General features: G+C 58.2%; 3 protein-coding genes across 3 annotated transcripts; 2 read left to right on the plus strand and 1 right to left on the minus strand.

The window, feature by feature from the left end:
• The first annotated feature begins 377 nt into the window (after nt 1-377).
• P884DRAFT_331492 (Cerato-platanin-domain-containing protein) lies at nt 378-4,523 on the plus strand. Its single transcript, XM_069445730.1, has 5 exons — nt 378-1,953; nt 3,731-3,878; nt 3,955-4,048; nt 4,147-4,440; nt 4,509-4,523. Exons 1-4 carry the CDS (start codon nt 715-717, stop codon nt 4,406-4,408), a joined length of 1,743 nt encoding a protein of 580 aa, XP_069295341.1. The 5' UTR covers nt 378-714; the 3' UTR covers nt 4,409-4,440; nt 4,509-4,523.
• A 54-nt stretch (nt 4,524-4,577) lies between these two features.
• Nucleotides 4,578-5,729, minus strand: P884DRAFT_279548 (Alpha/Beta hydrolase protein; the record flags this gene model as incomplete). Its single annotated transcript, XM_069443320.1, has 1 exon — nt 4,578-5,729. One exon carries the CDS (start codon nt 5,727-5,729, stop codon nt 4,578-4,580), a length of 1,152 nt encoding a protein of 383 aa, XP_069295342.1.
• Nucleotides 5,730-10,737: 5,008 nt separating this feature from the next.
• P884DRAFT_206932 (uncharacterized protein) lies at nt 10,738-12,992 on the plus strand (the record flags this gene model as incomplete). Its single annotated transcript, XM_069438754.1, has 2 exons — nt 10,738-11,531; nt 11,636-12,992. The coding sequence occupies 2 exons, from the start codon at nt 10,738-10,740 to the stop codon at nt 12,990-12,992; spliced, it is 2,151 nt and encodes a 716-aa protein (XP_069295343.1).
• Between the last annotated feature and the right edge of the window lie 158 nt (nt 12,993-13,150).

Here is a 13,150-nt window from a genome sequence, read left to right on the forward strand (position 1 = left end):
CCCGAAAAACACCGATCTGCTGGCCAATCAGAAAAGGGGGCTTGAAGATGTGGGGCAAGGTAGATTTTGCAGTTGTGCACTGACCATCGCCACTGCCTATATATTCTGGCCCAGGCTGCCCAGATTCTGGTATTCTTCTCTTTTCTTCTTTAGCTCTCTTTGCCTTTTGGCTTAGATCAAGTGTAGTATCTGTTCTTTTCAGTTTAATCTCTGAAACTACTCTACGGAGTAGATTTTGTGATTAAATTAATTTTTGTCACCCGAGACTCGGTCCCCTCGGCTTGCCGAGCCCGAGACTCACCGTGTCTCCGGTATCACACTGCCTCCGGATGACGCAAACGCCTTTTTCATTGCAATCTCGGGTTCTGCTCGGGCTGCGAGGAAGAAGCAATCCCTGTGGTGAGAAGGTGGTAATACGGCTACTGTCAGAACTGGTCACCAAGGCTGAATCCAAGTTGATAATTTTGCTTCCCTAGCCTTTTTGACAAAAAGTGTGTTGCATCGCGAGACACCGCTTCCAAGGTACATTCTACGGATAGAAATGGCGAGAATCAATAGAAATCAGTGCCGGGTGACCGCTACCAGTGCGCGTTGGCAAAACGCGGGCTCCCTTGGCTTCGACTCACCTCCGTGATTTTTTCGACCCGCCACCCTCGGATTGCGGCCCAGATCGATTCCGCGCTTGGCGATGATCCTTGGACACTTGATCTTAGGATGCCTGGCCTCGCCGCTTCACGACACGCCCCTCACCCGCGCAGCCCGCGAAGAAGCGGCATCGCGAACGCCAATCTAACGGTTCCTCCAGCGCCAATAGGCAACGGGGATGGCGGCGGTAATAATGGTGCCGAAAACACCGACCCGATAAACCACAGGTCCTCTACGTCATCTGCATCATTCTCAGCATCATCATCAACGACGACGACGACGACGACAACAACAACAACAACAACAGCAACGGCGGCCGCATTCCCGACAAGAGCCGCGAGAAACGAGCGCCCGCGACCGGACCGACCCGCCGCGTCGGCCCCGCACGAGCTCGCCCGCTACGCAAAGATCGTCCGCCGGCTCCAGTGGAAGCTGCCCTTCCTCGCGCAGGGCTACCGGCGGGCGGTCGACCGCGTGGGCGCCGACCCGGACGCCGTCGCCGAGGCCGAGCTCATGTTCAAGCTCGACTTCTTCGAGTACTACATGCTGATCGAGCGCGCGCTGGTGCACCTGCTCGGCGTCTTCGGGGTCACCGTGGAGCGGGGCTACCAGGAAGGCGGGGAGCGGGATGAGGCGGCGGCGGCCGTCACCGGCACCACTGGATACGATCTTCGCGAGGACGACAACAACAAGAACGATACGAAGGATAGTAACAAGGACAGGGGCAAGAATAACGGCGGCTACGGCGTCTACGGCGTCTACGGCGATCACGTCAAAGGGAGCGCGAAAGGGCTGGGCGCCAGCATATGGCGGCACCGGGGAGGGCACCGGGCGCGGCACCGGTACCATGCCAACGTGCTGGCGGCGCTGGACCGCCCCGACAACCCGCTCCACCGCTCGCTCGGGACGGGGGAGGTGAGGGCGCAGCTGGGGCGGGCCAAGGACCTGCGGAACCGGTGGAAGACCGCTGGGGATGATGACAGTAGCGGTGGTGGTAGTGGTGGTGGTGGTGGTGGTGGTGGTGGTGGTTGTGATGGCGGCGACGGCACCTCTCAGGCGGAGAGCGGCGCCAGCCCGGAGCGGGGGGAGCGGCGATCTGGAAAGGTCGCTGCGCCGCTCGACTCGTACCGCCTCGAGCACATGCTGGAGGTCATCTTCCGGGGGTTTGATGAGGCGTTTAGGATCGCGGAGGAGTATGTGAGGCTCGGGTCGGGTCGGGCTGGGGGGGATGCGGGCATGTCTGGGGAGGACGGGAGGGTGATGGATTGGACAGCGATTGGCGATGAGGAGGAGCAGTGGGAGTTCATGGTCGACGCGATGGATTGGGAGGCAGTTTGAACCTGCTCCAGCCTCTTGGGTCCTGGGGGAAGTGTTGGAAGTTCGGAAAGACACACAAGAGACGCGACCATGAAACATCGGGTATTGTGTATGATGGATAGAGTCGGGCATAGCAGTCCGATGTTTCGGAAACTGCGGGATCACTAAAAATAGTTAACCCGAATACACTCAAGTTCAGGTTGAGGGTCCGACTCGCTTTGTCTCGCATTCGTGTACCTCTTACTGCAGGGGTCTAGTCATCACTGCTTGTAACGTTCCTAATGACGGACATGGGCTGCAATGCGGACGACAAGCCGGGCCAGCAAGCGACGCGAGCACCGGGTTGTCTTACGGAGCGGGCGTCTGACAGGGCGAACTTTGCCAGCGTCCGAACCGTCGATCATCCCGATTGTGGCGATGACGGATCCTCCAGTGAGCTTGTCAGCTCGTGTCTGCCTGTTACTGGGACTTCGTGGCTCGAGCCGGTGGGCGATGGGCGTGCTGCCGCAGCGCCAGCTCACCGTCTGGATCCTCTAGCTTCTCTTCTCCGTTAATGTCCCGGTAGAGTTGACTTTCAGGAGCACCCCGAACAGCGGCCTGAGTGTCTGGGCGGGCCCTAACGACACCAACCGAACCCGACAGCACTGCTTGGTTGTAATCTTGCCGCCATGTTTTCGGGTTTTCCAAATGCTTAAACGCCCGCTGATTGTGTCCCGTCCTTGGGTATTGATGGACACTTGCACTCCGTCCACTAGCTAAAGACATGCGAAAGGCATGTTCTCGGTCAGTTGACATCGTGTTAACCATATGGCCGGGACGGGCCACGCTCCCGGGGTCCCTCCGCCTTGTGGCTCCGGCCGTCGTTCTATGTTGACCCGGCAACTCTCTGAAGCCCCCCGCGTCCGGCGGCAGGGGGCCGGGCGCCGTTACCTCTTCGGCGCCCAACTGGCCAACCAAGTGGAAGCAAATCAGCAGTCATAACTAACTCGAAATGCTGTGGTGTCTCAGTGCCCACTGGCAACGGCGACGTATCCACTACGTTGCATCGCAGCTGCGCGGCTGAGTGGTGGAGTGTACTTGTATTGCGGAGTGTGGTGCAGTGTACATCTGTAGCGTAGTGTAATCCCTAGATGATCGGCGCCTGCCGACCTCGTATTGTGGCAGCCAGTTCTCCGCTGGGCCACTCAGATCTTGTCAATCGATCGAGATCCGCTTCACTCCCGAGTGTCGGTGCGCGGCTGGCACTGTACGGATATACCGGTCCTGGGCTGACAGCACTCTTTGGCCTGGTGGGAGTCGAAATACGAAGGGGGATGGATGGCGGTGTACTGTCGTGTAATGGTAAGGCCGCATCCGCCTGGCAAGCTCGCTGCGCGTATGCGTTTGGCGAATGTTACGATTCCGCCGGAAATAGCTTTGAGTGCAGTGCATAGCGTATGCACTATACAGATTACACAGTAGGTGGGCAGTAGTGTATTGCGAAGTGTCTGGTGACACACTTGGCAGCGGGCCTCCCTTGGAGAGAGACACGGGCCCGCCTTCGAGAGCCTAAGGCAGTGCCGATACTCGCCGTAGAGGGCCAACAACCCGACACGGGAAGCAGCCATCGTATTGATGGCAACCACGCGGCTTCCCCGGAAAGACCGGGGCCTCTAACTCTTCCCGATCTTAGTCTATAAATCAGGCACGGTATCCTGCCCTCGACCACCTCTTCTTCTCTTGCACTGCAGCATCACCGCCTCTAAGCAGAACAACAGCAGTTTTCTAGTCAGAGCAGTCTTCAGACACCGTCGTCGACGCCTTCATCCCTACCATCTCCGACCAGCTTGACAAGTCGACTCAGCAGCCCATCACCATGCAGCTCTCCCAGATTCTCGGCATTTTCTCGCTTGCCGCCGCGGCGTCGGCCACCACAGGTTCGTCACCTCCGGCGCTTTCCCATCTGTGTCGAGATATGTGAAAATATAGGCGGAGAGACTGACGCGGAGGCAGTGAGTTACGATACGGGCTACGACGATGCTAGTCGTCCGCTCACCAGCGTCGCTTGCTCGGACGGCGTCAACGGTCTGATCTGGAAGTACGGCTGGTAAGTGCCCGACCCAACGTTCTTTACCTCGTCCTCCTTCTTCTCTCTCTCCCGGATACCCTCACGACGGGGACACTGAGAGTGCTGACAAAACGCAGGCAAACCCAGGGTCAGGTCAAGGGGTTCCCGTTCATTGGCGGTGTCGAGGCTGTCGAGGGCTGGAACTCGGGAAACTGCGGAACCTGCTGGTCTGCCACGTGGAACGGCAAGACCATCAATATTCTAGCCATTGACCACGCCGCGTCCGGCCTCAACATCGGCCTCGCAGCCATGAACGAGTTGACAAACGGCCACGCTGTTGAGCTGGGCCGTGTCGAGGCTGATGTGAAGCAGGTCGATCTCAGTGCTTGCGGGCTGTGATGGACGGTAGCTGAGGGGATGTTGAAGTTGTGCTGTATATCTCGGATCGTTGCATTAGAGCCTGCTTGGTTTTGGGGGGGGGGGGGGGGGGTTGACTTGCAATGGCGGCTATCGTAATTTTTCGGGGAATAGGGGCATACGCGCTTTAGAACCTCAAGCAGTAATGATATCACGACGGTTTTCTGTCACGATCCCGGTCGGTTTGGTGTGCTAGGAACGACGCCATGTCGGAGAGCATGGCCGAGGAGTACCAGTGGCCGAGGCCGTGGTACTCTTTCCACTCGACGCGCATCCCGGCAGCCTTCAAGCACTCGGCAGAACCCCTTCCACGGGAAATTGGGACCTTGTCGTCGTCCAGCCCGTGCCCCAGAAACACGGGGGTATCGAACGCCCTCGGCCGGCACGTCGGCCCCTTTCCATCATCCAGCTCCAGCATCTCCCGCAGCGCCCTTACCACCTTAGCCTCCACGCTCACCTCTTCCTGCTTCTCGCCCATCCCGTCCCCGTCCTCGTTCTCCTCGTCCTCCTCCTCCTCCTCCTCCCTCTCAAACGGATCAAACCCGTCATCTTCCCCTTCCTCCCCGCCGTCTCCCTCCCCGTCCGACATCGCCCCGCGGAGGGCCCGCTCAAAGACGAGCCACCCGCACATGCCCAGGAACCCGGCCAGCGGCTCCTCCCCGTCCCACAGCAGCAGCGCCGCGAGGCCGGCCGCGCACCCCTGGCTGAGCCCGCCCAGGACGACGTTCCGCGTGCCGCCGACCAGCGCCGCCTCGACGCGGACGAGCCCGTGCACGTGCGCGACGGTGTCTCGCAGGCCCGGGACGCACCGCCATTCCTCCTCCTCCTCCTCCTCCTCCTCCTCCTCCTCGTCGCCGTCGTTGTCACGGGCGTAGAGGTGCCAGCCGTCGAACCACTGGCGCACGAGGCTGCGCGCGTAGATGGTGGCCCGGTGGCGCGGCGCCGTGGGGAAGAGGAACTTGGCGTGCGGGTAGAGCGTGCGCAGGGTGCGCAGCGACCCGAGGGCGAGGGCGGCTCGCTCTTCCTCTTCCTCCTCTTCTCCTTCCTCTCCTTCCTTCTTCACTTCCTCCTCTTCCTTTGCCGGCGCCGGCGCCGGTGCCGGTGCCGGTGCCGGTGGGAGGATAGGGTCAGGGGAGAGAGATGGGGACGGGGGCAAGGGGAAAGAGGTGGAGATGAGGTCGGGCCCAAAGGTGCTCGAGCTGAACCCGCGGCCGGGGAGGAGAATCATGGTTTGTTTGTGAGGGAGTGATAGTGGGGGAATGACGTGGGCCGGGGGGAAGAAACCTGGTGGGTCGGCGGGCATAGTGGAAGGGGCCTTTTTGATCGTCGTCGTCCGTATGCGTATCTTTCACTGAAAGTCCAGTATCGAGGAGTGGCAATAGATGTCGGAACAGAGCTATGGATAGTGTAGTGTAGTGTAGTGTAGCGTAGTGTAGTGTAGCGTAGTGTAGTGTAGCGTAGCGTAGTGTAGCGTAGTGTAGTGTAGCGTAGCGTAGTGTAGCGTAGTGTAGTGTAGCGTAGCGTAGTGTAGGGCGCACGCCGACTAGTGTAACATGTAACATGATGCTCTGGTTGGCCTTTCCTCCACAAATTTACTTGCGGGAAACCCCATCTCGATATCCGCAGCGGACCGACCCACTTACCGAACGGCGGCGGCAGATACGTGCAACTTCGGCTAAAAAGCCGCCGTAGTATAGTTACTGCAGTACGGAGTATGCGGGGCGCCAAGCAGGCGACATCCAATGACTGCCTTGCCTGATCAGCCTTACCAGGCCTCAGAATTCCCGTCCTCCAACTTCGCTGCTCCGGTTGAGCTGAGAACGACGTTGAGGACGGATCCGAGGACGGGCCTGAGGGACGTACGGATTACATACTTTACCTGAGGTTTCGGGCGGCACAACAGAGCTTCTAGACTTTGGGCTCTCAGCTACCGACTTAGGCCTACTTCGGCTCTCTTTGCCAAAGGCACTCTCTCGATCATCATCAGACCCAGCGATAGCCCCGTCTCTGGCCCATCCTCGCGTCGTGCTCGCTGACTGCTCCGGCTTTGGGGAGCAGCGGGGTATCGCATCGCACCGCACTCATCATGCGATGCAAGACGGTTGTATAAAAATCCTGAGCAGGTCTCCCGAGACACCCGAGTTGCAAGCAGGTTGCACGGCGTGCTCGCGAACCAGGCGCTGCAGGTCATAGGCGAGGAACGCCTAGTGATGACTCGCCACCGCCGTCGCGAACAGGCCATCGACCTCTGCAATGGCGCTTCCCTCGCATGCTACGGCATGACGCCACGCCTGGGGCCCAGACACGCCCTTCGTCCCCCGCCGCTACGGCCAAATGACCTACTTGTTTGTGCTCATGAAAGATGGTCCAGGCTGGCCACCTTCATGTCCCGCCCCGCCGCCCAACCAACTGAGGGATTAATTTCGCGCAGCGCTGGAGGTCTAGGAGCGGCTAGGTATGTGGTACAGCGTGGATGGGCCCGGAAAGTGTGGTCATGGGCGCGTTGGTGTACGGGAAAAGTGTATTTATGTCTGATGCGCGAGAGACCACCGGGAGATCGGAATGTGATGTTTGCCAAAAGGATCAATGGTGAAAGGGCCGAGAGGTCGAAGAAGGGGGTAGCAAATACTTTCCGAGGCAATTCACGCGGCCGAACATGACCTTGTAAGGCTCTCTGTGTGAGATGGAACACGATGACATGAGCTCGGCATACGGCGGTCAATGTCCTTGTTCGAAGGGACACTGGGAGGTTGTTATGGGAAGCACTTCGGCTCTCCGGACGGGACGAGTAGTATGCTCGGACTGGAAGACCGCATGTCGAATCGAAGGGTCGCTAGATGAGTTGACGTTCTCGAGTCTTGCAGACATTGCCGAGGCTCAGACACTGCTGCACAACGGGCATTCCATGCAGGACGGGCCGACTGCACAGGCCACGGCCATGCATGGACTACCACCAAATGCCCGTGCTGCCCAACCACTCGTCCTCACACACACGTGGGAGTGAGTGTTCCTGTCTCGGATATATCTCTCGTCGCCCAGCTTGGCCAACCACAATGTCTGAGATCTGCTTGATCAGAACCTCACAAACCCCATTGTTGGCAAGCCAGGGGTAGAAGGATCGACGAATCAGCCTGGTAACGAGGAGGGCTTCTGGAGATGTCGAGGTGCGTGCTGCGAACATGGGTGTCGGGGAGGGAGCACTCCTGCTCCGACGTTGCTGTTGCCCTGACCGACTTTCCCTTTGCAGCTAGTGCTAGCGAGGCGAGGCGAGGCTCCGAGCAGCGGGTGCCGGTAGTTCCCGGCCCCCACATGTGTCGGGTAGGAGGACCCGCCGCGACGACCGTTGCAGAGAAGCCGGCGGAGCTGCATGAGATATGCGGAGGAACAGTCCGGGGAAGGAGAAGCTCTGCAAAATAACATCGGTCCGAAGGCTGCACTTGGTGTTATTGTGCGGACAGTTGAGTGAAGCGCACACACAGGGCTTGTTGTCGTCGTAAAGCAGCATCGAGAACAAGGAGAACAAAGGACCGGACTCCGCTCTCACCCACATCGGCCCTTCTAGACGAGTTGCTCGACAGGGCGGGTGAATCGCGGGGAGTGGTGCCCGAGATGCAGCCCAGGCATCGGGTACCCCACAATCCGGCCGAAGTCCGGAGTGTAAACTATCCGTCCACCAGAAATCCGGGGAAGTTGAAACGAGAGACAGTTGGCATGGCTGCTGCAGGGCGGTGAGTTGTATGCATGTATAACTAAAGTAGGTAATCCGTACATACCTGGGGCAGGGCGGGAGCGTTGCTGAGTAATTATTAATTATTCGTAAATCCGTCCTGAATCTGCCTGGCCCAGGCTGCTCACGTTTGGTTTAGAAGCTGGCCCCCGGCCGCTCCTCCCCTTCTGAAAGAAACCACAAGGCATCAAGCCCCGTGCCGCAAGCCGTGCATACTAACTAGCCTCTGGCCGAATGCCGCGGCGAGGACAATGTTTGCTTGAAGAGACGGATTAACAGATCACTTCAAACGAGACCAAACTGTGCCCGGCATGAGAATCGATCGGCGCGGGCATCGAATCCCCGCGAGGGGCGCCAGATAATGATGCAGTCCTGGCGCGGCGTGATTATGAAGTCCGCATCGCGACTAAGCTCGCCTGGGCTCAAACCAAGGAATGGGCTTTCGGCTTTGGGCGCTGTGCTGTTTGTTGGCGGCGGGCGTCGGGTGATTTTTGGCGCTGCTGTTTTGGAAGACAAAGGAAGCGCAGCCTCATCGGCCCGATTAGCACGAGGGGCCACGGGGCGACGTCGATTTACGTCTGGACGGTTGAAAATGCGGAGAAGTAGCATTAACTAACTCCTACCCCAGCCTTTATTTCCCCAGTGTGTCCCGTCCCTGCGTCCCGTTTCTGCTGCATTGCTGCTGGTTCGCTACCGGGCCTCCAGGAAAACGGTCGGCCCTCGTTGTCCGAACGTTTGCCTGTCGTGCTGCAGGGCAGCGCACAATCCAGCGTGACGCCATAACCTGACCATACCTGATGCCCCGCGCATTTTTTTTTCCCGATGCAGAAGGGGAAAAATGTCTCACTCTTTACCGCAGGGTTGGTGTCGCTGTGGGCCGTGTGCCCCGACCCGCCGTCTTGGATCCCGAGTCAGGTCCGAAATCGAGCGAGTACAAAACACATGATTAACGTGCACATGGGATGAGATGTTCTCGTGTGCTAGCATTGTAAGCTGCGAGTCCATCATGTACCGGAGGACATACATATCAGGTGCACTCGGAAATGAGCGCTTCGGCAGATCGGATGGGGCGAAGCACAACGGCCTCGGCACTGCGCGCCAAGATGCTTTTTGCCTTGAAAGGATTAGAAGAGAGCCAAAGCTGGGGGGGTACGACTTTTGACAGGTGCCCACCACGTTAGTAAAGCGTGCAAATACGGAGACGCCGCATGATTCACTTACTTTCTTGCGAGCCTGCTGGTCCACATGATGAATCGAGAGATGTGCCCGTCGAGCCAGACCGTAAAAGCAGTAATTATTATAATCCAGGAATTCTTATAACCTAGTGTACTTATCCATCACACTCGTGGTACTCCGTAGTCAGGTTCTATTACGGAACCCTTTGGCAATGCTAGCTAGCGGTGACGGGGTGATGACCGTTGACCATGTAGGGTAAGATCCCCGCTTAGTTTCCCGGTCCTCGCATGAACGCAGCGGGGGCGCGAGATGGCCATTGGCTGTGGGAGCGAATCCCGTCATGATCGCTTCCGTTTCCAACGCCGTCGCAACTTCCGGAATAACTATACACAGTTCTTACGTGGTGAGACCATGTCGGTAAGGCGGGCGTGGTCGTGACCTTGTCGTTGCTGGGAAGCGAGGTAAGCGAAGCGTACCTAGGTACGTATGTACCTCCCCCCTGCGCCATGTACCTAGTGTACCATTCTCTTTCATTCCTGCCTTTGTGAAGGCCGTCTCGACCAAGTACCCATGTATCTGGGGTAACGAATCCGTCCATATGAGGTACGTCGGTTCACTTTACCGACGGAGTTTTACCGACGGAGTCCGGCTGCCATGGGACCCCAGGATCCTGTGCAAAATAACTGGCTTTGTCCAGAAAACGGAGCACTCTACTCGACATTGCACAATGGTTCGAAACACTGGCAGCGCTGGAAGCACGCTTCATGCTGGCTGAGCGAAACCCAAAAAAGGAAACACCGGTTCCGTTATGGATGCACTTCAGGCCATTATTGGCCCTGCCATCGCGCACTGGCCAGGTACGAGTCCAGCTGGCCCCGCCGCCAAAATGAGAGAACCCTTGGCTAGCGCAGCCCCTTGCGGGTTTTCGCCCTTGCCTGGTGCGTCCCCAAGGTTTCCAGGTTCCTTCATTTCCGGTCTTTTCCTCCCCTTCTTCGCACCCATCCCACCGTCATCCAGTCTCACGCTTTCTCAACAATCACATTTTCGTCGCCACCCATCTCGGCCTCGTCCCATATCGCCAGCGGCAGATGTGCCTGTTGCAAGACAGCTTTCGGTTCTAGTCAAGGGTGCAACAAGGGGCCGCTGCTTTTGAAGCCTCAGGGTCCAACGCGCGGTCCCCTTTAGCGACATTTCACCGGGCCGATTTCCCCCAGATCTTCTGCAATTGAGTCTGGAGTCCCCACGATTGCGTATCGTCACCCCAGACCATCGGTTCCCGACGCTCTGGAATTCGTCTGAATTAAGGCTGTGGATGCTGGCACCGTCGCACACAGTCCACGGCTTCGCGCTCAAGTACTAGTTATTATTCCTAGGACACGCCGGTGACACGGCGCACTCGGACACAACAATGACGGCGACGGCAGTGAAGCGGGCGTGCGACGCCTGCCACCGTCGCAAGGTCAAATGCGACGGAATCACGCCCTGTCGCAACTGCTCGGCTTCGCAGCTTGCATGCACGTACAACGCGGTCCCGCAAAAGAAAGGTCCCAAGGGCTCCCGAGCCAAGGTCATCAACGAATTGAAGGAGACACAACGGCAGACCAGTCTTTCGGCCAAGTTGCAGGGCGGCATCAATGGCGGCGCCTTGGGGGCCGGTCTGGCCCCCACTCCCAGGCTTCTCACCAAGGAAACGCTCAAGGCGTGCATCGACTTCTACTTCGCCCACATGCTTCCGACGATCCCGATCCTCGACCGCCAGCGGCTCGAGCAAGACGCCATGTACATGGACCAAAATCTCGACACGTACTGTCTCCTTACGTCGCTCTGCTCCTTCGTCTGCCTCCAACCGGGCATGGTGATGCCAGGTGCGGGAGTGAACGACCCCTTTGGCCAGGACTCCATGTTCGGTGCCAACGTCGTCACCAGCTCGCTCTTGATGGAGGAGACCATCCGCGTTCGCAAGGGCTACGACTACGTGGCATCGCCCACCGTCAACACTCTGTGCACGAGCTTCTTCCTGTTTGCGGTACACCACGGTCTAGAGATGCATGACAAGGCATGGTTTTACCTGCGCGAGGCCACCACCTTGACGCACATGGCCAGGATGAACGAGGAGCAAGCGTATATGCAGTACGACAGCAATGATTCTGTGGACGCGTCACGGCGCAGACGCTTGTACTGGCTTCTTTTTGTCACCGAACGGTTCGTGATCAGGACAAACCTGACCCCACCCACACCCCCTTCTCCCCAATGGGCGTGTTTGATCCTGGGACTGACAGCACTTTTTTTTTTTTCCTCTCCCACAGGGCCTATGCTTTGCAGCACCGTCGCCCGCTAACGCTCCAGGCCAGCATCAATTTACCACCTCCCCAGGAGCACCCTGCTGACCCTTTTACGCACAATGGTACCACTTCGCTGCGATTAGTCAGTCTATTCCGTGGCTTTGACGATGTCCTCGCCCCTCTCTGGGCCAAATCCAGGGGCGAGTGTTCCGAGTCCTATCTCAAGGCTCTCGAAAAGCAGCTGCAGGATGTTCTTCCCCCATTTCCCAACGACACGCGGGCTCAGCTTGCTGAAATGACCATAAACCAACAGTGGCTGAAGCACAAGGCTTGGAGCTTGAGCGTGGCGAACGGGAACGGGAACGACGCCGAGTCGTCGTACGTTGATAGCATCCACGAGCTCCTCCCCATGGTCTCGCACTTCCCTGGCAGCCTGGGCTTGCACGGTCTCAGCCTGTGTGAGCATCTCTTCAACGTCACCTGTGCCATGACCGACTTCCTCAGCATGCTACCGGCTCCTCGGACTCCCTTCCGAGCCGGCCCCCGGGATCATCTCCGCAAGATCTTGAATATCGTAACGGCCATCCGGAACGGCGACCACCGATTCCTCCCGCTTTTGCTGAGCACCGTTGCGTCGTATCTTCCGAAGCTCGCCAGCCCCATGCTTCAGGACGCTCCGGAGAACCCGACGGCTTGCAATATGGATCTTCTGGACGGCTTCGGAAACAGTACCATCTGCCCGCCCGTGTACTCCTCTGGCGGTGACTACGACAACAAGTTCAATGTTTCGAGGTTCGATGAGATGGGCTCGGATTCCAGTAGTCCAAATGGGCCTTCGAGCAACAACGACGTGAATTCGCCGTTTGACAGTTCTTCGGCCATCATGTCTCCTGGCATGGATATGCCGCACGGCCTGCAAACGGACTTCACTTCCATGCCCGAGATGGTCATGAGTCCTTTAAGCCATGCCCCACCGCCTTCATCCCTCGGCACGCCCGGAGGAATGAATCAGCAACCACAGCACCCCCAACACACGCCGTTATCACCGTTTCCAAATTCGAACCCCAGGATGCAGGGGTTAAATGCCAATAACATCAATCCGCCGCCTAACATTAACCTGGCAACATCCCAGATGCACCTCAACCAAGGGCTCGGGAACGGAATCAACAATGGTCTCGGTCAAACAGTCAACAACAATACCCTGATCGCCAGAGCACCACCGCCACAACGAGCGAACACTTTCGGCATGAACCTGCCCCACTTGCGAACGGTCGGCGACTTTCAAGCGCTACAACGTTCCAATTCGGAAGTGAACTCGATGGGCCAGCTAGGGATGAGCCCGTTAGGGCCAGATCTTGACTTCAACGGCCTTTCCAGGTAGCCATTCCTAGTCGAGGCGCCATCTTTTTTCCTCTGTTGCCCGAAGGAGCGTGGGATTTGAAGAGCGTCAACATCGATCCGCGCCACATTGCCTCCATGCAGGGCCTAAAGGGTTCTTGTTGGGGTACAGAGCGCCTGTCCATCGCAAGCATTCAGCAT

The sequence above is a fragment of the Thermothelomyces heterothallicus genome, assembly GCF_042370625.1.
Source record: "Thermothelomyces heterothallicus CBS 202.75 unplaced genomic scaffold P884_scaffold_22, whole genome shotgun sequence".
In the NCBI taxonomy this organism is placed as follows: Eukaryota; Fungi; Ascomycota; class Sordariomycetes; order Sordariales; family Chaetomiaceae; genus Thermothelomyces; species Thermothelomyces heterothallicus.